The sequence below is a fragment of the Sparus aurata genome, chromosome 23 (genome assembly GCF_900880675.1).
Source record: "Sparus aurata chromosome 23, fSpaAur1.1, whole genome shotgun sequence".
NCBI classification, from domain to species: domain Eukaryota; kingdom Metazoa; phylum Chordata; class Actinopteri; order Spariformes; family Sparidae; genus Sparus; species Sparus aurata.
The window spans coordinates 29,030,128-29,056,473 of record NC_044209.1 but is presented as its reverse complement, the minus strand read 5'-3'; the positions used below and the strand labels follow the sequence as shown (position 1 = coordinate 29,056,473).

At 41.6% G+C, this 26,346-nt stretch overlaps 2 protein-coding genes across 2 annotated transcripts; both read right to left on the bottom strand.

Annotated features, from left to right (window-relative positions):
- Nucleotides 1-444: 444 nt before the first annotated feature.
- On the bottom strand, nucleotides 445-7,494 carry LOC115575653 (prostasin-like). The gene is made up of 6 exons (XM_030407868.1): nucleotides 7,356-7,494; nucleotides 6,813-6,833; nucleotides 5,809-5,977; nucleotides 3,493-3,761; nucleotides 2,190-2,329; nucleotides 445-1,299 (listed from the first exon to the last, which is right to left on the bottom strand). The coding sequence occupies exons 1-6, from the start codon at nucleotides 7,402-7,404 to the stop codon at nucleotides 1,045-1,047; spliced, it is 903 nt and encodes a 300-aa protein (XP_030263728.1). The 5' UTR covers nucleotides 7,405-7,494; the 3' UTR covers nucleotides 445-1,044.
- Nucleotides 7,495-13,942: 6,448 nt separating this feature from the next.
- LOC115576242 (prostasin-like) lies at nucleotides 13,943-25,878 on the bottom strand. The gene is made up of 6 exons (XM_030408752.1): nucleotides 25,732-25,878; nucleotides 25,178-25,198; nucleotides 24,465-24,633; nucleotides 16,500-16,768; nucleotides 15,249-15,388; nucleotides 13,943-14,348 (listed from the first exon to the last, which is right to left on the bottom strand). Exons 1-6 carry the CDS (start codon nucleotides 25,778-25,780, stop codon nucleotides 14,088-14,090), a joined length of 909 nt encoding a protein of 302 aa, XP_030264612.1. The 5' UTR covers nucleotides 25,781-25,878; the 3' UTR covers nucleotides 13,943-14,087.
- Between the last annotated feature and the right edge of the window lie 468 nt (nucleotides 25,879-26,346).

The window sequence follows — 26,346 nt, the reverse complement described above, 5'->3', positions numbered from 1 at the left end:
TAACAATGGAGAGCCCCTGTGTAGAGCAATTTATTTCTTCCCTGGTACAGAGTGTAAAACCTGGCTGCCCTGAAGTAATTGGCAGGTTAAATCTCATTGAGTTAAGTAAAGAGTTAGAGTTCCTATTTAAGGACAGGTGTAATGCGCTGACTGCACCCACCGGCCAGTTGTTAAGATGTTTGCTTTTCACCTTCCACAGGCAAACCAGCCTTGCTGTTCAGAGCAAAACAACCCTAGAACAGGAGGTAGATCTCGTTTGAGCGCATAATTCTAGATTCCTCCATGAAGTTCAGATGGCTAATAAGAAAGCCATGCGCTATTTAGATGACAGGACGTCTCTCCCCACCACAGCTGTTCAGCCAATGTGATTCTGGTTACTCCGATTCACACTCCTCCATTTATGGAAGTTTAACTCCCCTTAATTTAAGTGCAAACACAGTTTCATTGTATCATAGTTTTTTCTTTCTATGCAGTTGGACAAAGAATCTTTTCTCTCCGCTCTCTTTTCATGTGAACTGAAAATAAAAAAGGTTTATGAGTCAAGTTCAATCAACGGCAATGGAATTGCGAAGATGTGATGTTGATTTCTTTACGCAATACTGCAGCCAGTATTTACACAGTCCTCCCTGAAACTATTCCTTCAACTGGCGGATAGTTTTCCTGCAATCAGAAGCTGAAATTAATCAGGGAGCGACTCTAACACTCAAAAACAATCTAGAAGAAGTCCTCTGTATCAGTGTTTTATATCAATACAGCTTCAACTCAAAGCAGCAACAGTATTGAAGGGTGTCACCTGAATAAATCAATTGTGAAAATTGTGAAAACTGAATGTCTTTGAATCTTCTGAACACATGACACAGTTTATGTTTAATACCTGGTTTAACATAATATCCTCTCCTTTACTTCTATTATAAAACTAATATTTTCACCATCGGACACATTTGAACAAATGCTCATTTATTGTCTGATTTTGAAGACAAAACGATCATTTTAATTAATAATAATCAAATCAAAGGTATAACAAGACATCTCTTACAAAGCCTCCTATGAGAGGACAAAGAGTGAGGAGAGGAGCAGTGAGACGGACAGCAGCAGAGGAGCTGAGAGCTGAGTGGCTCCAGAGAAGCCGGGCTGGTTGACGGCGATGTGGCTCTTGATCCAGGACTCGTACTGGGATACTCGGGTGAAGCCTGATGGGACGTTGGCCAGCCCACAGCCTGCTGCACTCACAAAAATCGACACTCCACCCTGAACCCAAATATCGCCGTTTTTCCTCATCAACGGGCTGCCTCCATCCCCCTGCACAGAGACACAAGGTTCAGTTGCATCAGCAGCAAACAGACGGGTGAAATAACTAATTACATTTAGTCAAGCAGTGTACTGAAGAAGAATTTAAAGGTACTGAGTATTTCAGTTTTCTGTTACTCTATACTTCCACTCCACGACAGTTCAGAAGCAAATATAATACTTTTTACTCTTCTTTGTTTAACACTTTAGTTACTTATTACCCCAGAGTACCCAAAAGTCCTGCTTGAGTAAAAGTAAAGATATTGTGCTAAAATAGTTCTTGAGCTCTGAGTTTCAGAGTTGTTGACTCAGCTGGCCTTCATGTGGGATGTTTGGGCTCGTTGAGTCAAGTGTGAATGGTTGTTAAGCTGTCCGGGGAGAGAACTCAGTACAGCATTGTAGGTGGATGATAAGTTATGACCTGATGTTGAATTGCCTTCCAAGCAACCCACATTAGGGCCGGTCGGGTCAAAGACCCACAAGTGACCCAAACAGCCCTGAAACTCACACGGGTCCTGTGTCTGACTCTGTAAGGACACTCCCACACAGGGTGTAAAAGCCTGCAGCTTCCCTCCAGTTAGTTAAAACTGATGAAGCCTCTGGGATGAGAGGTGAAACGTCTTCAACAAACTGAAACAAGTCCAGTTGTCTACGACACAGCACTTAGTCATAACAGCAAGAAATGTATCAAATGTCAAACTTTTCCTTCAAAGTGTTTTCATGTCACGCATTTCCCAAAACAGAAAACGTGTTCGTCAGTTTGGTGAAAATGTTCACGTCAATGACGTCACCCTGAAGCATCATGGGACTCTGACTGAGGTCGACACAGACTGGAGACGACATCAGCAGCTCTGTATAACGTGTGTTAACAGTTTGATGGAGAGTTTTGCAGACACACTCACAATGCAGGTGTCTATTCCTCCGCTGCTCGTACTGGTGCACATCATGTTGTCGCTGACAATCCCGTAGTGGTCGTGACATACTTCGTTGGACACTATGGGGAGTTCCACCTGCTGCAGCCTCTGTGGGTACGGAAGTGGAGCTGAGGAAGAAGAAGACATTCTAAATATTTGATATATTTTATCTGATATATGTTTTTCCTCTGAGTCACAGAGCGCCAAGAAAACACATGACATGGTGGCGTGCCTGGAGTTCTGTATGAGTTCTGTTGTTGCTTATTGTGACTTTCAGGTTTGATTATTGAAAATGTGTTATTTCTTGACCAACTGTTTTTCTGCCTTCCGTTTAGAACCTGATGGCTGATATTGTATTTTTGCAGTAATGAATATATTGGGGACATAGTGTATGAATGTATTATTAAGACCAAATTCATGTATCAGTAAATGGGTGTGTACCGAAAGTACATAAACAAGAAACAGACGTCTTCCTGCAATCAAATCTTAATTATTTGATTCTGTATAAGGAGGTACACTTATACTAAGTTTCATTTCTGTTGCAATCAAACTCCTTCCTACACACAAGCTTCCCTCTCTGCATTTTTCCTGAAGAGTACTTTATCTACAACTTAATTTGGCGTCACGAACAGGATTGGACAGGATCTGATCAGAAGAGAAGACGTCTGCTGTCGTGGCTGGGCGACACTGTGAGGCGCCTGCATTAAAGTGGTGAGAGACATCTTGGCAATTTTGTTCATACGCAGTCTCACCAAGGTTTGTGCAGCCAGCAGGATCTATTCTACTTTTACAGCTAACCAGAGAGAAGAAGACTGAGCTGCTCGTCATTCCTCCAGATAACACAGCTTCCCCTGTGGATCAGTGCAGAGGGTCTCTTTCTTTCTTCAGCTGTTTACTCTCCTCACAGAAATCTGTGTTGTATTTGAACAGGATGTATTCTGACCAACATGTGAAATCACTATCAGAGCACATCACGCACGGCAGAGACGTGAGACGAAACAAAGACGTAAGAAGCCGTAAACAGACAGAGAGGGAGACTGGAATGTGGAGAAAAGGCGTGTTAGTGTCTCGTATCTGCAGAGAGTTTCTGATTTTCTCTCTTTGTTGCTCTAGAAAAATTAAGGACTCCTTCCACCTCTGGTTTTTCTTTGTTGGTGCTCTTCAATCACTTTATCTTCTTGTGCCACTGATTTATATCTTTGTGTCGTCTTGCATAGAAGTTTGATAAGATTTAATCTGTACAATCATACACTAAGAACGATACATTTATAAATTAAGAATAAATTCTTACTGTTAGTTTTGATATGTCCCCATCCGGTGGCCCAGCAGAATGACCCGTGCTCGAAGACGCTGCCATACGCTGCCAGACATACCGGCCTGATGTAGTCTGTGAACGTAACAGTTGAAGAGAGCTGCACCAAGGCTATGTCGCTGTCTAATGTATTAACATTATAGGATGGATGGCTGATGATCTCGGACACGAAGCGGATCGCCTCGTCAGGGCTCGTGGAGTTCAATGCGTCACGTCCGAGGATAACCCTGAAACTGGATGTGGCCAGGCTGAGAAACAGAAGAGACAACATGTTTAAATGTTTCTACTCTGCTGTGACTGTTAATTATGTTCAATCAACATTCTATTATATGTTCATTGTTCTTCATGTTGTTAGTTTCCTTCAGAATAAGCCTTTAATTTAAAATGTCACTTAGCAGCAGCCACAATGGAACAGAAGGCTCACTGTGGGAAATGACGCTATAATTCAAAATAAAGTCTGAATTTTCCACATCAGCGTGTGTTTACAGGGAGGACAACTGCATGTGTGAAGATGATGTCACTGAGTGGCTGAGTTGCACTGTGGGTAATGTAGGCACCAGGTTCAGACAATGAAGAAGAGTGTGTGGAATAAGAAAGGTGATATCTGCTTGTAAACTGTTCAGAATGAGTCCAACACTGTTACAGAGGTGCAAACATTATAAGTATGGCAGCTGTGTTAAGGCCCAGACGTCCAGCTGCCTTATCCGACCACTCTGTTGCCTCTTGTCTGACCTGTTCGGCAGAAAAGTTGCATTGAACACACCGCTTCGACATGCTGCCTACGCCACAGTAGCGTGTACGTTCTGCGCTTGCGCGAGATGCAATAAGCGGGTGGCGCTTGTGTTGTGAGTTGTAAACGAGAGGCTTGTGCACGCAACTCTCTTTACTTTCGATCAAAATGAAACTTAACTATTTCCGATAAAAACAGCTGCATGCTAAACATGCAGCGAGGCATTACCAAACTTACACAAATTAATTCATCCTGAACGGACTTAACAACTAGTCTGGTGCCACTACTGCAAAACATGATCACGGGGAATGACAGTACAGAGTTCATAGAAAAACAATGCGCACACAGCATTCCGTCCCTCTCACACACCGCACTGATTCGCTAGCACACCGCCAATCAGAACGGCCATTCAGCTGGCACACAACCAATCAGAGGATCCAATGGCTCAGACGTCCGACGGCCCTCCTCCTCAGACTTCGCATGCTCAGTCGGATCCGACAACGTCCGCGCGGCTCCGAAAGCTTCCGACGCAGCTGAACACACCAAACATATTTGTTCCCGACCTCGTCAGAGCCTCTCCAAACGCTTCAGACGTCCAACGGTTGGGCCAGTTTGTTCCTGCCTTAAGTCTTTTCAGCAGTGGTGGGTAATGTTGGGTACTTGAAGAGTAACTCATTAAGTGACAAGATTACTAATAAAAATAATTACAGTAAAACCTCTTTATGACTTGTTGAACATGTGGTTCATATTGTCCAGACCAGGTGTAGCCATCTGTACATGAACCTTTGAGTGTGTTGACTCTACCATCATTTTGTTGCCTTCTTTATGGACCACTGTTTGTTTGTTGGGTGTGTGTCTGACTGATATGTCATGGAGCGATACAGTGTCCTCTGGGTGTAACTTCAAACCACAAGATTTGATAGTTATGTGTTTGGATAAAGATATTACAACACTGGACATGTAAACCTTCAATTGCTGTCATTTTAACAAGGGGTTACTGTAGATGGCTTATCAATAAAACTGTCAAATGTTTTACATGATGTTTGGAGTTGAGACAGACAGCCTAACATTTAATAGTTTTATTGATAAATCTACAGGACTTTAAGATTCTTAAGTCAATGGTTATGCCATGTCCTTATCAGTGGATAAAACTATAAAACCATTTTGTTTTGTGGTTACAGGCACCCAAAGGAAACTTTATCACTCGTAACCTCTGTTGGTTAGATGACCAGATAACTGCTCACACACAACCACGCTAGAAAACTGAGACTCTCACGCCATGTGCACCAAACCTCTCTGTGCAATCATGATAATAATCAAACTAAAGAAGTTAAAGGAAAAAGCAAAGATGTCTATAGGATCTGTGTCACTTGTTTAGTAGAAATAATTTAAATGTCTTCAGTGGTCTTTTTTTTCCTTTTCTATGCTGCAACAAGAATTTCTGCAAACATCTGTGATGCTATTTGACTGTTAGCATGAACACAAACATGGTGAGTGTTTTTGTCAGTAGCTCCCTGTTTTCAGACAGGTGAGGTGCTGAGTCATGTGACAGGATCAGAGCTCACCCGATCACACACTGAGCAGCAGTCAGGACCCACTGGTCGTTGATCAGGGAGCCTCCACACCGATGGTGGCCCGAATACTGCAGACTGACCTGCCAGGGCCAGGCCCCTGCGACAGCAGTGTGCCCCCCTACGATCCTGGGGTTGACGTTGAGCGGTGCCTGGCCACAAACTGGAGAGAGACAGTCAGAGTTCATGTCAGGGCTGCAGGTCAGTCATGTTTCTTGTTTTGATAATAATAATGATCATAATTATAATAATAATAATAATGATCATAATAATAATAATGCATTTTATTTGAAGGCGCCTTTCAAAGCACTCAAGGACACCGCACATAAGAACAACAGTACAACAAAAACAGGAGACAATTTAGTGCAAATGAGGAAAATAGATAAAAAAGAAGATGCAATTACATAGTGCCGGGAGCTCGGCACAGAATTCACACTCCTCAGTCCTCAACATACAGGAAGTCAACCGGGCCGAGTTAGGCTGGGTTGACTTCCGGGGTGAGAATAGTGCAACAGAATGGAATAAAGAAAAGGCAAGAGTGTGTTTTTAGGGTTAGAACAGAGCCAGGCTAGCTGTTTCCCCCTGCTTCCATTCTTTATGCTAAGCTAAGCTAATCCTCTCCTGCCTCCAGCTCTATACGTAACATGATTAATATTGATCTTTTCATCTCACTCTCGTTAAGGAGGTGATAAATGTACGGAAAGCAGCTTTATCAAACAAAATGTGTGAGCTAATGTTAGCAAGTTGGCATCTGCTTGAAGCAGAGCAGGAGCGAACATAAAGTCAGTTTTAGAGGTATTGTGTCATCTGATCATCAACGTTATGAAGACTCGTCCTGAGTGTCTCCAACATTTTATGACCCTTTAACCAACTTCTGTGTAGAAATAAGAACTACTTCACTCTCAAACTACTGCAGCTAAAACCTGCTGCACATTATTCAAACCTGGACTGTTTTAAACCTTTAAACAGAGAAACTGAAGTAAGAGAACGTAACTCACCACCTGACTGTGCGTTGCTTCCTGTGGGAAAGACAAAGATTAAAACGTGGTATAAATTTGAAATTCAAAATCTTTTCATATGTGTCATTACTCGGAAAAAAACATTTCAGAAAAAGTTGTTAGAAAAGTGGTTTAAAGCTTAAAGTTTTGATTTTCACTAAATTCTGAATTTAAACTCATAACTAACCTTTTACTCAAAATTCCAACTTACTCATCATAATTCTGATTCAAACGCATAATTCACACTTTTTTCTTACAATTCTGACTTCAATTTTCAATATTTCTAATAATGTTGATTTTAATAGAACTGAAAGGAGTATAATTATCCATGTGCTGAACACAACCTTCATACAAGACAACGTCTAGTAGAAAAGACGATTATTTACAGCTGAAAACACAAAAGACCGACTATAGAGTAGTACTTGGTTGAACAGAAGGCTACATTCTGATTCATACATGATTCAGACGTCTTTTCATGATGAAGACTAAATAAATCAGATTTAAACACTGTTTCTGTACTGAGACGATATTAACAGCACTCACCTGTAACTGCTAAAGCCACAACAACACAAACCAACAGTTTGACCTCCATGATGTGATTCCTCAACCAGCTGTGTCTGGTAATCAATGGAGAAGCTGATCAGTCTGGAACAGGAAGGTGTGACTGTGCCGCACTGGTGAACTGCAATTTTTTATATGGACTGAATGAAGTTGTAAAGCTGCAGGTGTTCAAGAGCAGAGAGAGTCAGATGTGCTGCTGCCGTCCAACAGCTTTAAATGTGCATTAAAAAAACAAATACATTTACTCAAGTTCTGTATTCAAGAACACTGTTGAGGTACTTTGAGTGCACTTGAGGATTGCCAATTTCTGCAACTTAATATTTCCATTTTGGAGACAAATATTGTTCTTTTTTTTCACTACATTTACTTGAACAACTTCGATTACTTATTTTCAGATTACATGCTGCATCAGAGCCAAAGACGCACATTCTGAAAAAGTATTTATTTATCGGCAATCGAATAAAAACAAACATTGTTACTGGTCATCAAAAAACATCTGAATATGTGATCTGTTAATCAATCAGAAGTTGTTGTCATGATACTGATCTCCTTCATTGATTAGTTGTGCAGCTCTAAATACAGACAGTGTTTTAAGTTTGTTTTTGGTCCTGCAGGGAAACATTCAGGCGGCGCTCTGATGAAGGAACTGGAGGATATCTGGATCACTTTTTGTTTTTGTTTTTTGGCCTTTTATCGGCATTATTGACAGTACAGCTGATGATATGACAGGAAACAGGATGAGAGAGAGTGGAGAGACACGCAGCAAAGGGCGCCCAGGCCGGGACTCGACCCGGGGCCGCTGCAGCGAGGACAAAGCCTCAGCACATGGGACGCTGCTCTACCAACTGAGCTGAACGGCGCCCCATCTTGGTGACTTCTGACTGTCATTGATTTGGTCTCTGTTGTATGTGATGTTCTTTATTCATCATTATTAATGTTAATATGACATTTTATGGCATTTATCCTTTTATTTTCTCTTCCTCTTTATCATTGTTGAGGTCATCATGTCCAGCTGCTCACAGGAGGTGGACTGATGTTTGTTTTGTAGGTAAAACAAACATCAGAGCTTTATTTTCCTGCTCCCATCAGGAAAACAGTTCCGGAGTCAAAAAGAACTAAAAGACTAATCAACGGCTTCCTACCACAAGCTGTTAGATTGCTGAGCTGTTGATGTGGAACGTGCACGCTGATGCACTTCATGAGCCCTTGTCATAGTCTTAGTTCTTAATTATTATGTTTTTTATATTGTGTGTGTTTATTATGTTTGTGATATGGGATCTGTAATCTCATGTTTGTTGCAGTACTTTTGTTGGTACAGCTAAATGACAATAAATCTTTGATTGATTGATTGATTGATAAACTGTGTTTATCACAAGTTCTGTGTGGCATTAAGAGACATAATGTATGACCTGTTGATCTCTGAGTGTAAAACAGGACGACTGGAGGATATAAACAGGGACAAAGTCAAGTTTCTTCATGTTTTTGGTAGAGAGTGTACCTCCTCTTGATCTTCCAATGAGAATCAGACATCAGAATCAACCCGCGTCCTCTTTTATCAGCTCATTCTAAAAAGATGGCTTTTAGTTAGTTTGTATTATTTATGTCCTTTTCTCTGCCTTTTTCCCACCTGGCTGCATTTAATCTGTCATACACTGTGGATTTTCTTTCTTATTGCCCAAGCAGCATTTTGTAAACTTGTTTTTGGAAAATGCTGCATAAATAAAGTTTATCATCAAAGTGAATATCAATAACTACACTTATTTTTTAATATCAAATCGCTTATCTCAAGGTCGAGGGAAGGAGTGACTGTACTGGAAGAGTTAATTCCGTGCCCTGATAACTTGGAGTTTATTGCTTTTTATGATTAACATTTTGCTCTGATGTTACGTAACCAAGTGACATTATAAGATTTTGTTTCCTGAGCATCATGATATCTGTGAGGTGTGCACAGTCCAACGGACACTAAAACACCCACCACAGCCTTAATGTGTTCATCCTGCTGCAGAGAGATTCAGAAGTATCATCTGAGGACAGAGCAGCTTCGTTAGTCACAAGGTCTCATCAACAGCACCTCGCCATTAAATACTTATATTTTAAGTTACTATAACTCTTATTTCATCACAGAGCTGGTGTAGGATGATAAGTAAATGAACCTCGAGCTTTCTATAGTCACTTTAATGTTGCTCCAACATAAAGAAAGCTCAGAGTGAAAGATCTTTGAAGTGTAATCACGTCTGTTCTTCAAAGGTGCCGCTGACAGACGTTAGTGACTGGTTAAGTGTCAGTTTAATCACCAACTGGACTGAATTAATTTGCATTATTTGTTACAACATTTACATTTTCCTCAGCCCAGTCGCCAGAATAAAATGTTGGTATATATATACTACAATTCCTTTCATATAACCTCCAGTTAACCACTGTTGAAGATTCAACATGTGCAACCACTGGATATATTTAATGAGGCGTCGGGAACCGGCAACAGAACCAGTTATTTTAAGACAAAACGTGATGTTTTCCAAACTCTGAGTGGTTTTTGTGCCTAAACCGAACTGGAGCACACCATTAAATTGAAAACTGAACATAAAGAAATGTAAAGTTGCAACAGATTGGCCGTTTGCAGAAACAAATATTACCAACATTTATTCTGGTGGTGCAACAGCCTGAGACTCTCTAATATCCACAGTGAATGTGGAGAAATCAATAAACCATCAGTGATAAATACTACTACTTATAATAATGAGGTTGATTTTAAATGTTTATAGAGTAGTGTATTTCGTAGTCCTAAAACCAAGAAATCAGTTAGCATGTTAGCACTTCCTGTTCCCTCGTCCTTTTACACGACATAAAATGCATCTTTAAATGTCCCACAGTTTAGTTCTGACTACAGTGGTTGTCGGGGACATTAAACACAGAGACTCATCTACTCACTAATCTGTCTTTACAGGCCCACTTTAGTTACAAACTATTCCAACTCTGACTTTACAACTTGTACATTGATCAGTTAAAAGAAAGTATCACAGGTGTTATAGTTATCAGGGTTAGCTACAAAAATACGTCATCGCTATTATCTTCAACAGGTCTTTATTAGTATCACAGTTCAAGTGACTTATAAAAGTGATATGATTCCTCTTACAAAAGGCCCATTTAACAGAACTGGAACACAGAAAACTTAAGCTAACCAATATTCATCCTCCTGCAGTCTGACCTCTAAGAGAGCAGTAACAACTTTAATTTCTGAAGTCTGAAGCACACTGAGAGTCTGCTGTCATTAAAATTCATCCTGAGGGGAACGTGAACGTTTCATCATAATCCATCCGACAGTTGTTCAGATATTTCAGTGACACTTTCATTCAAGAGTCTGCAAGAAGAAATAAGTGAAAGTCTGACATTTATGAAACATTTATTTTGCTCACATTACTGTAGTGCTTCATCCAACATTAATAGGGAGTTTTGGGTTAAATTTGGTTATCATTAATAGTTCATGATGTTGGGACCCACAGATGAAGTCATTCATTGTGGATTTCAAAATGGACTCTGAACCGAACTCAGTGTCCCAGAATTCCCCATTCTTCACACTTAGGTGCAAAATTCAGGTTTGAGCTACTATTGGTCAGGGTGACAGACCCCCCGCTGACCAGGTAGTCAAAACCCCAGCGCCTTCATTGTTCTCGCTCTCTCACTCGATGCCTCCTACCCTAACTACCCCAACTCCTCTCCACCTCCCCCCACGGTGCTGCCTGCACTCAAGATCTCTTCATCTGGGCCCAACAAGCTGTGGAGAGCTACAAGCTGCATTTCCAGCAGGCTCTAAGAACTTCTCACTGCAGCGACGCGACGTCCTGCCAATCTGAGCATCCGAGGAACACCAAGGCACCGAGCTGCTATCCTTGCAGAGGAAAGGAGCGGCCAGTTTCCTCCTCTGCCGACTTTCATCAGTCCTTGCGCAGCAAGAACAGCATTTAACATTGGAACCCCAACCTTCTCCTGCAACCACCAGCACCTTCTCTTCAAGGACTAGTAACGTAACTGGGCTTAGATAGCAAAGCACAGCAATGCTAAGCATAGGACTTTAAACTCAGGTTGATATAATGTGTTCAATTTATGTGTTTGTTCACTATTTTGGTGTTACTGTGACCTCAGGTCAAGTTATTGGTAGTTTGCTTTCCTAGACGACTAATTCGACGTTGTGCTTCACACAGACTCAGAGTCTCTGCATGCAACTAACCATCTTCTATAACCTGGCATCACGTCACACACACACACACACGTTCCTTGAGCCTGGAGCATTTCACACCCACATGTAATATCAGTGCCCACCATTGATTCTTTGCTCTGCCAGACACACACACACACACACACACACGCGTGTGTGCACACACTTCTTCAAGGGTGGCACCCCAAGGTGATCTAATGTAAATTGTAAATTGGATCATATTATCTATCATAATCAATTATTATTGATAGCCAAATTTAACCTAAATCTCCCTTTTGATGTTACATAAACACAACTTAATTGTGCCTTGTGTAATGCAAGGCACAATATAAATGGTGCCCCGTGTGAGGAAGTGTACTGTTGGCAGCATTCATAAATGTGCTAAATTAATTTCAGCATAATTTCAACAGTGCTAAAATTTGAGATTCACATCTTGAACCATTTAACCAAAAGTCTTTACATTTAACCCCACTAGTCTACTACAGGAGTATACATTGATTTGTACTTACAAACAATTGCAGTGTGATGAGAATTGATTTATCAATCAAATTTATAACTCATTTGATTAACCAAAATCTTTTAGGTTATTAAATGCTACTTTGAGCCATTTGATATTGCCACTATCAATTCAAATTAAAAGTGCTCTGCAGAAATTGTGAGAATTCCAGTTCAGCATTTGCAAATTTGCACTTTGCAGTTCAGCAATGGCTGGTATGCAATGCATTGTAGTCAAGCTGTTGATGACAATTTAAGTGTTCTTAGTGTTAATCAAAGTGTGCCACTGTCCCTGTGATACATGGAAGTTTATATCTGGCTGTTACCGCCTCGCATTTCAGCATGAGTAAGAAGCAGAGCCAGAGACAGAGCCACAACGTGCTACCAGCCCTGTGAAAAATAAGTTTTGTACTTTAGCTGTTTCTACCACGTGTTTCAGACTAAGTCAACTTTAAGAGACAATCGTCTTGGGTGCCATTTAGCTCAGTGGGTAGAGCAGGCGCCTCATGTACAGAGGCTTTGTCCTCGCTGCAGCGGACCTGGATTCGGCTCCTGGCCTGGGTCCCTTTGCTGCGTTTCACTCCCCCTCTCTCTCAACCTGTTTCCTGTCATATCTTCAACTGTACTATCAATAAAGCCAAAAAAAAGAGACAATCGTCTGATTGTTACTACCCTGCGTTCCAGTTAGTTCATCTTCAAGGTTTGGTAAAAGGTTACGCTGTAAACTGTTTATCTTTATTGGCCCCAATCTGTATGCCCAGAGCCATTAGATTGTGCCATAGCCACCCCTCCTCCACAGGAAGCTAACCCATATGGTGTAGGCCAGCACACAGTTTGGTTAGGCTAGTGTACTCCCTACACTACAGAGTGTCTGCCAAAGCAACACAAGATCCAACCACACTGATCGTTGTTTAGACGATTTGCTTAACAATGGAGAGCCCCTGTGTAGAGCAATTTATTTCTTCCCTGGTACAGAGTGTAAAACCTGGCTGCCCTGAAGTAATTGGCAGGTTAAATCTCATTGAGTTAAGTAAAGAGTTAGAGTTCCTATTTAAGGACAGGTGTAATGCGCTGACTGCACCCACCGGCCAGTTGTTAAGATGTTTGCTTTTCACCTTCCACAGGCAAACCAGCCTTGCTGTTCAGAGCAAAACAACCCTAGAACAGGAGGTAGATCTCGTTTGAGCGCATAATTCTAGATTCCTCCATGAAGTTCAGATGGCTAATAAGAAAGCCATGCGCTATTTAGATGACAGGACGTCTCTCCCCACCACAGCTGTTCAGCCAATGTGATTCTGGTTACTCCGATTCACACTCCTCCATTTATGGAAGTTTAACTCCCTGAATTTAAGTGCAAACACAGTTTCATTGTATCATAGTTTTTTTATTTCTATGCAGTTGGAGAAAGAATCTTTTCTCTCCGCTCTCTTTTCATGTGAACTGAAAATAAAAAAGGTTTATGAGTCAAGTTCAATCAACGGCAATGGAATTGCGAAGATGTGATGTTGATTTCTTTACGCAATACTGCAGCCAGTATTTACACACTCCTCCCTGAGACTATTCCTTCAACTGGCAGATAGTTTTCCTGCAATCAGAAGCTGAAATTAATCAGGGAGCGACTCTAACACTCAAAAACAATCTAGAAGTCCTCTGTATCAGTGTTTTATATCAATACAGCTTCAACTCAAAGCAGCAACAGTATTGAAGGGTGTCACCTGAATAAATTAATTGTGAAAATTGTGAAAAGTGAATGTCTTTGAATCTTCTGAACACATGCCACAGTTTATGTTTGATACCTGGTTTAACATAAGATCCTCTCCTTTAATTTTTCTATAATAAAACTCATATCTTCACCATCAGACGCAGTTAAACAAAGGCTCATTTATTGTCTTATGCTCTTATGATGGACATATTTCTGTATTTACTGACATTTTGAAGACAAAACGATAATTTTAATTAATAATAATCAAATCAAAAGTATAACAAGACAACTCTTACAAAGCCTCCTATGAGAGGACAGAGAGTGAGGAGAGGAGCAGTGAGACGGACAGCAGCAGAGGAGCTGAGAGCTGAGCGGCTCCAGAGATGATGAAGACTGGCTGGTTGACGGCGATGTGGCTCTTGATCCAGGACTCGTACTGGGATACTCGGGCATAGCCTGATGGGACGTTGGCCAGCCCACAGCCTGCTGCACTCACAAAAATCGACACTCCACCCTGAACCCAAATATCGCCGTTTTTCCTCATCAACGGGCCGCCTCCATCCCCCTGCACAGAGACACAACGTTCAGTTGCATCAGCAGCAAACAGAGGGGTGAAATAACTAATTACATTTAGTCAAGCAGTGTACTGAAGAAGAATTTAAAGGTACTGAGTATTTCAGTTTTCTGTTACTCTATACTTCCACTCCACGACAGTTCAGAAGCAAATATAATACTTTTTAATTCACAACATTTATTTGAACACTTTAGTTACTAATTACTCAAAAGTACAGAATAGTCCTGCTTGAGTAAAAGTAAAAATATTGTGTTAAAATAGTTCTTGAGCTCTGAGTTTCAGAGTTGTTGACTCAACATGCCTTCATGTGGGATGTTTGGGCTCGTTGAGTCGAGTGTGAATGGTTGTTAAGCTGTCTGGGGAGAGAACTCAGTACAGCATTGTAGGTGGATGATAAGTTATCACCTGATGACGAGTTGCCCCAGAGCAACCCACATGAGGGCCAGTCGGGTCATAGACCCACAAGTGACCCAAACAGCCCTGAAACTCAGAACTCACATCTGTCCTGTGTCTGACTCTGTAAGGACACTCCCACACAGGGTGTAAAAGCCTGCAGCTTCCCCCCAGTTAGTTAAAACTGATGAAGCCTCTGGGATGAGAGGTGAAACGTCTTCAACAAACTGAAACAAGTCCAGTTGTCTACGACACAGCACTTAGTCATAACAGCAAGAAATGTATCAAATGTCAAACTTTTCCTTCAAAGTGTTTTCATGTCACGCATTTCCCAAAACAGAAAACGTGTTCGTCAGTTTGGTGAAAATGTTCACGTCAATGACGTCACCCTGAAGCATCATGGGACTCTGACTAAATGGACACAGACTGGAGACGACATCAGCAGCTCTGTATAACGTGTGTTAACAGTTTGATGGAGAGTTTTGCAGACACACTCACAATGCAGGTGTCTATTCCTCCGCTGCTCGTACTGGTGCACATCATGTTGTCGCTGACAATCCCGTAGTGGTCGTGACATACTTCGTTGGACACGATGGGGAGTTCCACCTGCTGCAGCCTCTGTGGGTACGGAAGTGGAGCTGAGGAAGAAGAAGACATTCTAAATATTTGATATATTTTGTCTGATATATGTTTTTCCTCTGAGCCACAGAGCGCCAAGAAAACACATCAGATGGTGGCGTGCCTGGAGTTCTGTATGAGTTCTGTTGTTTGCTTATTGTGACCTTCAGGTTGGATAATTAAAAATGTGTTCTTTCTTGACAAACTGTTTTACTGGCTTCCATTTAGAACCTGATGACTGATATTGTATTTTTGCAGTAATTAATATATTGGGGACATAGTGTATGAATGTATTATTAAGACCAAATTCATGTATCAGTAAATGGGTGTGTACCGAAAGTACATAAACAAGAAACAGATGTCTTCCTGCAATCAAATCTTAATTACTTGATTCTGTATAAGGAGGTACACTTATACTAAGTTTAATTTCTGTTGCAATCAAACTCCTTCCTACACACAAGCTTCCCTGTCTGCATTTTTCCTGAAGACTTTATCTACAACATTAATTTGGCGTCACGAACAGGATTGGACAGGATCTGATCAGAAGAGAAGACGTCTGCTGTCGTGGCTGGGCGACACTGTGAGGCGTCTGCATTAAAGAGGTGAGAGACATCTTGGCATTTTTGTTCATACGCAGTCTCACCAAGGTTTGTGCAGACAGCAGGATCTATTCTACTTTTACAGCTAACCAGAGAGAAGAAGACTGAGCTGCTCGTCATTCCTCCAGATAACACAGCTTCCCCTGTGGATCAGTGCAGAGGGTCTCTTTCTTTCTTCAGCTGTTTACTCTCCTCACAGAAATCTGTGTTGTATTTGAACACGATGTATTCTGACCAACATGTGAAATCACTATCAGAGCACATCACGCACGGCAGAGACGTGAGACGAAACAAAGACGTAAAAGACGTAAACAGACAGAGAGGGAGACTGGAATGTGGCGAAAAAGTGTGTTAGTGTCTCGTATCTGCAGAGAGTTTCTGATTTTCTCTCTTTGTTGCTAATAGAGCCTGTACTCTATTACTTTTACAGGAGTCTGTACTTCTACTGGAGGACAGACTGTGTGGTCTCTGACTCCTCTGTCTAAGTTTAATTTGATGCCATTATTGATGCCAATTAGGAATAAATTCTTACTGTCAGTTTTGAAATCTCCCCATCCGGTGGCCCAGCATCTTGACCCATGCTCGAAGACGCTGCCATCTGCCGCCAGACACACCGGCCTGATGTAGTCTGTGAACATAACAGTTGAAGAGAGCTGCACCAAGGCTATGTCGTTGTCTCCTGTAGTAGGATTATAGGATGGATGGCGAAGGAGCCGGTACACGATGCGGATCTCCTCGTTAGGGCTTGTGGAGTTCAATGCGTCACGTCCGAGGATAACCCTGAAACTGGATGCGTTCGTGCTGAGAAACAGAAGAGACAACATGGTTAAATGTTTCTACTCTGCTGTGAATGTTAATTGTGTTCAATCAACATTCTATCATATGTTCATTGTTCTTATGTTGTTAGTTTCCTTCAGAATAAGCCTTTAATTAAAAATGTCAGTTAGCAGCAGCCACAATGGAACAGAAGGCTCTAAGGGGGAAATAACGCTTTAATTCAAAATGAAGTCAGAATTTTTCACATCAGCGTGTGTTTACAGGGAGGACTACTGCATGTGTGAAGATGATGTCACTGAGTGGCTGAGTTGCACTGTGGGTAATGTAGGCACCAGGTTCAGACAATGAAGAAGAGTGAGTGGAATAAGAAAGGTGATATCTGCTTGTAAACTGTTCAGAATCAATCAATCAATCAATCAATCAACTTTATTTATAGAGCACTTTTCATACACGAGCATGTAGCATAAAGTGCTTTACACAGGAAACATAAAACAATAATAAAGAAAGCCCCTCCCTCCCACCCTCCGTACTACATACATGCACACATACGTACACACACACACACACATACACACCTGCACACTCTTACTACTGGCAATAGGGAGACATGGCAAGGCACTGAGGATGAAGGAAACGCCACCTTTGGGGCCGTCCACACTGGGAGGAGTCACAGGCTGTGCCACGGGGGGCAGCAGAGCCCAGGCCCCCCGACCCTGACAGACAACAGCTGGCCGGGCCGAAGGGACCCAAGGACAGCACCCCCAGCAGCATCCCAGACACAGCTCCCAGTGTGGAGGACCCCCCTGAGGAAACTCTGGAATTAACCCTTAAAAACTAAAAACATAAGATAGGATAAAAACCCTGACAAAAGATAATTAAATGGAGTGAACAGTTAAAAGGATAAAATACACAAGATAATAATAAATAAAATAAAATAGTATCGAAGATAAATAATAATAAAATTATTTAAGATGAAAATAGTTTTTTTTAAAACAAGATAGAAGCAACAACATAAAATACGATAGAACCACATAAGAATGGAATAAGAATTTAAAATATTAGTTAAAAGCCTGATTAAAAAGGTGTGTCTTTAACCTTCCCTTAAAAATATCAACAGTCTCTGCAGACCTGAGGTTCTCCGGCAGGCTGTTCCACAAGCGGGGGCCATAGTGGCTAAATGCCGCCTCACCGTGGGTTTTAGTTCTTGGTTTTGGTAGGGATAAAAGGCCAGAGCCGGAGGACCACAGGGTCCGCGAGGGTTGATATGGTAAAAGCAGGTCAGATAAGTAGGAGGGCGCAAGACCGTTAAGACATTTAAAAACCAGTAAAAGAACCTTAAAATCGATCCTGAAGCGCACGGGGAGCCAATGCAGTGACTCTAAAACTGGTGTAATGTGCTCCCGCCCTCTGGTCCTCGTCAGCACTCGTGCGGCTGAGTTCTGTAATAATTGGAGATTTAGAGTACTCTTTTTGGGAAGACCAGAGAGCAGGGCATTACAATAATCTAAGCGACAGGAAATAAAAGCATGCATTAGCACCTCCGTACTGGCCTGGGAGAGAAACGGGCGGACTCTGGCTATGTTCTTAAGATGATAAAAAACCTATTTTTGTCATATTTCTGATGTGTGGAATAAAATTCAGCTCAAAAATCACGCCCAGATTTTTTTACTGATTGTGTTGGTTTAAGATCTTGTAGTTTTGGAAAAAGTTTCTCTCTCTGGCCTTCAGGACCTATATCTAAAACCTCAGTTTTGTCCTGGTTGAGCTGTAGGAAATTCACTGCCATCCATGACTTGATGTCAACAATGCAGTTAAGAAGGGCATCAATTTGCTCTGTGTCATCAGGAGACACGGCAATGTACAGTTGTGTATCATCAGCGTAGCTATGGAAGCTGATGCCGTGTCTCCTGAATGAATGAGTCCAACACTGTTACAGAAGTGCAAACATTATAATGTTGGCAGCTGTGTTAGTCTTTTCAGTAGTGATGTGTAATGTTTGGTACTTGAAAAGTAACTCATTAAGCAACAAGATTACTAATAAAAATAATAACAGTAAAACCTCTTTATTACTTGTTGAACAGGTGGTTCATATTGCCCAGACCACGTGTAGCCATCTGTACATGAATCTTTGAGTGTGTTGACTCTTCCGTCGTTTTGTTGCCTTCTTTATGGCCCAGTGGGTGCCGCTTCGGGGTCGGAGCACCCACAGAGATTGCCGAGCACCCACACGTGCCAGCCTACGCTTGCCATTGATTTGCTAATGACCACTCCCCTGCTACCTATCAACACATTGCATTGTGATGTCAGATAAACCGCCAAAAAGGCTGGACGGCAACTTGCTGATAAGACATAATGGTTAATTTAGTAAACAAATGAACAAATTTGTGGTAAAAATACCAAAATTGAAGCTTATCTGGCGAAGTTTCAGGAGTAGGAGCACACATTAACAGCACCAACTTCCGGTATTCCTATAAATAACCACCTGACCCTCTCCTCTTCTTCACTCTCGTATTCTTAAACAGTTCAAACTAAATTCATAAACAGTGGCACCGCCAGGATTCAATTTCAAAGTACGCACAGAAACGGCAAATACAACAAATTGAAAAATACTTTTTTAAGACAAAATCTCATGTTTTCAGTATCAGTGAAATAACAGATTGCAGCGCCCACATGATCTGTGAGACTGTGGTTATTCTGACATGAGTTGAATGGCTGCTGTGTGGAAAACCACGCTGTGGTCCGTAATCGCCGTGCAGACGAGTGAGTTTGGAGCTGACCAGAGGAGAGAAAAAGGAGAACGATGATGCGACTATAGCCGCCATGATTTGACGACGTTGCCCCCGCTGAGGAGGAACTATGGAGACCTCAGTTGTGATGGAAAAGCACCTAAACTGAGTCGAGTAGAGCCGAGCTGTATTGTGTAGTGGAGAAGGGGCAACACACGCTATGCGCAATTGCGCACACACGCGCGATCGTCCTCTCAGATGCGGCTGCATCTCTCCAGGTCACTGTGCGGCAGAAAGAAAAGCTCTGACTTGCTTGGGCAGACGTTGTTTGGTGTCACCCGCTGATTTGCATAATTTAAATATCCAGCCCGCCGAACCTTCCAATCCGACCCCGGTTCAGCACCCTGGACAGTGCACTGCAGACCTGCTGCATTTGTTTTCATCCAAACTTTGCAAACGTGGTCGGGATTTGTAGAAGACATATGTATGGTGCTCGCTAGCCTATGCTGTTCCTATAAATACATGCATCTCTGTGCAGAGAGGGATACAGGCTATGAAAAAGTGATCCCGACTGTTGCTGCTACTAATGCGGGTGTAAATGTTGCTACATCAATTTCTGCCGCTCAATACAAGCAGGTGTCAGATGCAAGAACAGCTTTGTTAGATGTTCTATCCTCAGTGAAATATCTTTCATGTCAGGGTTTGGCCATCCGAGGAAGCACGGATGAGGAGTCCAACTCGACCCAGTAACTGCATTTACGTGCTCAGGATATCTCGGAGTTATGGTCATGGCTTGCAGTTAAGGAGAACAAGTGGCTCTCACACGATATTTTAAACGAAATGACAGAAATCATGGCCCATGACGTACTGAGAACACTGAGGAAATCAAGTGTGAGTTTTTTTTGTCTGTGATAATGGACTGTTGGGAATCGATATTGATTATTGATTATTAATTAAAATATTATTATTAATTAATTGAATTATTATAGTTAATTAACGAAACGTATGATGTTTCAACGTTGAAACTATGATTCAATAACGAACAAGCTGCACCACCCCGAAAACAGGGATCAATAATCAACCTTTATTCTCAAAGCCTGAAAATTAGTCAAATTTTCAATATTATGAAAATATCAATAATTAGATGATTAGATAATTAGATAAGAGGGAAGGCGTGAATCCGAGCGCTGACCATCTCAACCAGCTGTTATTACAATATGGGATTGTGCAAAATAATCACAGCTGCTGCTCAGTTAAAATCAACAGTGTTTATTAAAGCTTTTCTCCAAAAACACAAACCACCTACTTTAACAAACAACAGTTGCCTTCAACAACTAGCAACAGAAAAACATAAGCAAGCCAAACATGTAAATGGGTGGCTAGTATTTGTGTGTGTGTGTGTGTGTGTGTGTGTGTGTGTGTGTGTGTGTGGCAGAAAGTACCTTATAAAGACTACAAAGATGGCGGAACGTGGCTTGGGAAGTCACGTTCGCCAGACTACAAATTAGTGGGCGTGACTTAAGAAGTCTCATCGGAGAGACTACAGGAAACACCGAACGTGATTTGATGAAGTCACACGAGAACACAGATCCTGAGATGATGATCCAGATTAAACTGGATCACGTACATGGGATTAAAAAATGGTGGCAGTGAAAGTGTGAAAGGAGATCACTACACGTGTGCAAGTTTAAGCAAAGATGGCGGTTACGTCGTTGATGGTCTTGTGTGCAGTCTGGTTGCACGAGAGGTGAATTTAGAGGGACAATACCCACAGTTCCAAAAAGGTAGCCACGCTACAGCGAGGAGTCCGCCTCTGAAGTCTATAGAGGAGATATACTAGACACACGTGTCTTATGTTTTACTGGGGTTAAGTTTCCAACAGATCGCTCATGTGATTATGTGTATCTCGGTGTGTGTGTGTGTGTGTGTTAGTATAAAGGAAAGAAACTAAGCCGGCACTTAGCAGACAACAAAGAAACAACACAACGACCATGTGGTAAACAGCGGTCGTCTCTCCCTCAAACAGTGGCCGGCAAGCGAATCGAGGTTTGTTTATTGTCCGCTGACTGAGCCGGAATACGACGTATTGTGGTCACACACGGCGGCAAGACTACACAGGCTATCCACTAAGTGGATTAACCTGAATGAGCTTCTAGCGAGCGTAATAACACAGTTACCACACAGTACAGTAAACCATAAATCAGACTTGGCAGTCCTTTCACAAAAACATAAGCACAACAAAGAAAACACGCTATATACTATCTTTTTCTGTCCAAACAAAAGCCTCTTACTTGATGCCGCTCGTTGCGGTTGGCATGTGTGCTTGTCAGACTCGGAGCTCCAACTCGTTTGGGAGCGCGAGCGCGGGGTCAGCTTAATTGCCTAAAAGCTGAAGAAGGCAGGCAGCGATCACACTGCGAATCGATCTGATGAAGGACTGAACCTCGGGGGTTTCGTCTCCTTCTGAAGATAATCTGTTCCTTCTGCAGGCAGGGAGGAGCAGAAGAATGGATCTAAATGGATCTAAAACAATAATAACGAATGCTCGAACAAAACGAAGGTAAAATAAAAACAGTCTCTGTCTCATCCAGCGTGGAGGGAACTGAAGTTCGCTCAAGCAAAATGAACGTTTCTCAGAGTTGCACCCTTACTGTAGCGGTTGTATGAATCCAGAGTCTCCTGACAATGTAAACTCCCATTGCCTCAAACTACTGTGCGTTGATTGACTTTCTAGAGGACCTGAGTTCAAACGAAAAAGGTGGTGCAGGGGGTAAGGCCAGTGGACTGGCTTGTGTGTGCACCCGCAGAAATTCGTGACTTTTTTTTCTTTGAAACTCATGCTTAACTTCTTCTCTCGCATGGAAACGGTCAGAGTTGTTCTCCAAAAGCGTCAGCTGCACATACAGAGCGAGAGGGAAATGATCAACACCTTCAGAGGTGACATGAAGGCTCTTCGGGAAGGATTCACTGAATTTTTGGGAAAACACTTCTGCAGCAGCCGTGGATTGGGTTTGGACAGCCCTGTTATGTCCAGACTAAGAAAAATTCCTGCTGATTGGAAGACGCAGGTGTGCCACCGCACAGCTTTAAGACACCAGAAGAACTGTACCAACAACCATACTTCCAGGTTATGGACACAGCATCAGCATCCCTGGATTGGAGATTTAGTCCTTCTGCATTCAAAAACATGCAAGATGTTGAGGAATTTGTGACTGGAAAAGGCGACTGCAAGAACATCATACAGTTTCACCGGGATGATTTGGATGAAACCAGATTCACACTGCATTGTGATATGTTGGACATAGCAAAACAGGAAGGAGTTTGCTTGGCTACTTTTCAGGATGTAGAGAGCTTTCTCAAAGGGGATCAGGGGAGTATTTGAGAACACTGTTGCCAGAGGTCACAAACCTTGTGAAACTTGCCCTGACTGTCCCTGTAACATCATGCACTTCAGAGCAGTAGTTTTCTGGACTCCGGCTGCGGTCCACAATGGGGCAAGCAAGGCTGAACCACGATGCAATACTGAACTATCACAAGACATGTCAAGGAGCAGGAACCTGGAAACAATCGCGGACCAGTTTATAAAACGCAGCCTACCAAGGGCAACACATTCCTCATCAAGAATTAACAAGACTGGTGAATGACAAAACAACAAATTAAATATTTGGTAGGATATAGCTGACTTTGGTACTATGTTTTAAAGGATGTGTTGGAATGGTTTCGAATTGTGGATTTGGTCCATGATTTGCTTTTATGTGAGCGTTTTTGCTATAGTTTTGGTGGTTACGATTATTTCTTTCCTGGTGTGTGTTGTTAGTAAAAGCTTTGATTTAACCTACAACTATATTTGTCTCATTAAAAGACAGTTGTGATTATTGACAGTATAATATAATAATTCATGAATGAGTGAAGTAACCTAGTTGCTGATATGCTATTCAATCCAGGCTGTGATGTTGGACTGAGGATTTTGTTTTTCCTTTTTCTTCACCGGAGCCTTCTGCGTTAGGTTGTATTGACATTAATTCCTTGTATGCATCAGCAGTGTGTAGACTGTGTGTTTGTGAAAGAGATCGTGTGCGTGTGTGTGTGTGTGTGTGTAGGAAAGAGCATACGTGTGTGTTCATTGCGGCTGCTGCTGTTAATTGATATATTGTGTGTTTTAGTGTGAGACGAATGTGCGCGTGTGTCAAAATAGCAACGAGTCATGCGAGCACTGTGAGCACCCACCAGCAGAAACATAAATCGGCGCCCCCGCCGCCCACTGTGTGTGTTTGTTTGTTGGGTGTGTGTCTGACTGATATGCCATGGAGTGATACAGTGTCCACTGGGTGTAACTTCAAACCACAAGATTTGATAGTTTTTCCTGTAGTGTTTGGATAAAGTTATTACAACATCGGACATGTAAACCTTAAATTGCTGTCATTTTTACAAGGGGTTATTGTAGGTGGTTTATCCATAAAACTGTAAAATGTTTTACATGATGTTTGGAGTTGAGACAGACAGCCTGTCTAATATTTAATAGTTTTATTGATAAGTCATATACAGGACACACCTTGGAAAAAAGACAGATGCTAGGAGATTCTTAAGTCAATGGTGATGTTGTGTCCTTATCAGTGGATAAAACTATAAAACCATTTTGTTTTGTGGTTACAGGCACCCAAAGGACACTTTGTCACTCGTAACCTCTGTTGGTTAGATGACCAGATAACTGCTCACACACAACCACGCTAGAAAACTGTGACTCTCACGCCATGTGCACTGTACTGCTCTGTGCAATCATAATAATAATCAAACTAAAGAAATTAAAGGAAAAAGCAAAGATGTCTATAGGATCTGTGTCACTTTTTTTATATGCTGCGACAAGAATTTCTGCAAACAACTGTAATGCTATTTGACTGTTAGCATGAACACAAACATGATGAGTGTTTTTGTCAGTCAGATCACTGTTTTCAGACAGGTGAGGTGCTGAGTCATGTGACAGGATCAGAGCTCACCTGATCAAACACTGAGCAGCAGTCAGGACCCACAGGTTGTTGATCAGGGTGCCTCCACATATATGGTGGCCCGAATACTGCAGACTGACCTGCCAGGGCCAGGCCCCTGCAGCAGCATCTTCCCCCCCTACGATCCTGGGGTTGACGTTGAGCGGTGCCTGGCCACAATCTGGAGAGAGACAGTCAGAGTTCATGTCAGGGCTGCAGGTCGGCCATGTTTCTAGTTTTTGTAGGGTGGTAATCAGTGTCATCATCTTTTTTTCTTTAAACTTTGAACAGAGCCAGGCTAGCTGTTTCCCCCTGCTTCCACTCTTTATGCAAAGCTAAGCTATTTGCAACCTGCCTCCAGTCTATACGTAACACGCAGACAACAGATTGATATTAATCTTCTCATCTCACTCTCGTTAGGAAGGTCAATAAATGTACGAAAAGCAGCTTTATCAAACAAAATGTGCGAGCTAATGTTAGAAAGTTAGCATCTGCTTGAAGCAGAGCAGGAGCTAACATAAAGTCAGTTTTAGAGGTATTGTGTCATTTGATCATCCACGTTATGAAGACTCGTCCAGATTTTATGACCCTTTAACCAACTTCTGTGTAGCAATAAGAAGTACTCACATTCAGACTACTGTGGCTAAAACCTTCTGCACATTATTCAAACCTGGACTGTTTTAAACCTTAAAACAGAGAAACTGAAGTAAGAGAACGTAACTCACCACCTGACTGTGCGTTGCCTCCTGTGGGAGAGACCAAGAATAAAAAGTGGTATCATTTTTTATTTTGGACAGCAAATTTAAAATCTCGTCATACATGTCATCACTCAGAAAATCAAACATTTCAGAACAAGTTGTAAGAAAAGTGGTTTAAAGTTTAAAGTTCTGACTTTAATTCTGACTCTAAACTCATAACTCTGACCTTTTCCTCATAATTCCTACTTTTTTTTAATCATAATTCTGATTTAAACCCATGACTTTAATTCTAATAATTCTTACTTTTATTTTCTATTTTTTTCCGATAATGTTGATTTTAATAGAAATGAAAGGAGTATAATTATCCATGTACTGAACACACCCTTCATACAAGACAACGTCTATTAGAAAAGACGATTTTTTACAGCTGAAAACACAAAAGACCGACTATAGAGTAGTACTTAGTTGAACAGAAGGTTACATTCTGATTCATACATGATTCAGACGTCTTTTCATTTGAAGACTAAATAAATCAGATTTAAACACTGTTTCTCTACTGAGACAATATTAACAGCACTCACCTGTAACTGCTAAAGCCACAACAACACAAACCAACAGTTTGACCTCCATGATGTGATTCCTCAACCAGCTGTGTCTGGTAATCAATGGAGAAGCTGATCAGTCTGGAACAGGAAGGTGTGACTGTGCCGCGCTGGTGAACTGCAATTTTTTATATGGACTGAATGAAGTTGTAAAGCTGCAGGTGTTCAAGAGCAGAGAGAGTCAGATGTGCTGCTGCCGTCCAACAGCTTTAAATGTGCATTAAAAAACAAATACATTTACTCAAGTTCTGTATTCAAGAACGCTGTTGAGGTACTTTGAGTGCACTTGAGGATTTACATTTTCTGCAACTTAATATTTCCATTTTGGAGGCAAATATGTCTTCTTTCTTTCACTACATTTACTTTTACAACTTCAGTTACTTCTATTCAGATTACAAGCTGCGTCAGGGTCAAAGACGCACATTTTGAAAATGTATTTATTTATCGGCAAACGGATAAAATCTAAAATCAATGGGCTTCATTCATGAACCATTCTAACAAACAAATTTTTTCTTAAGTCCCACTTACGAAGATTTTACGAAGATTGTGACATTCATGAATTTTTTCTTATCCAGGATTTATTCTTAGGTAAGA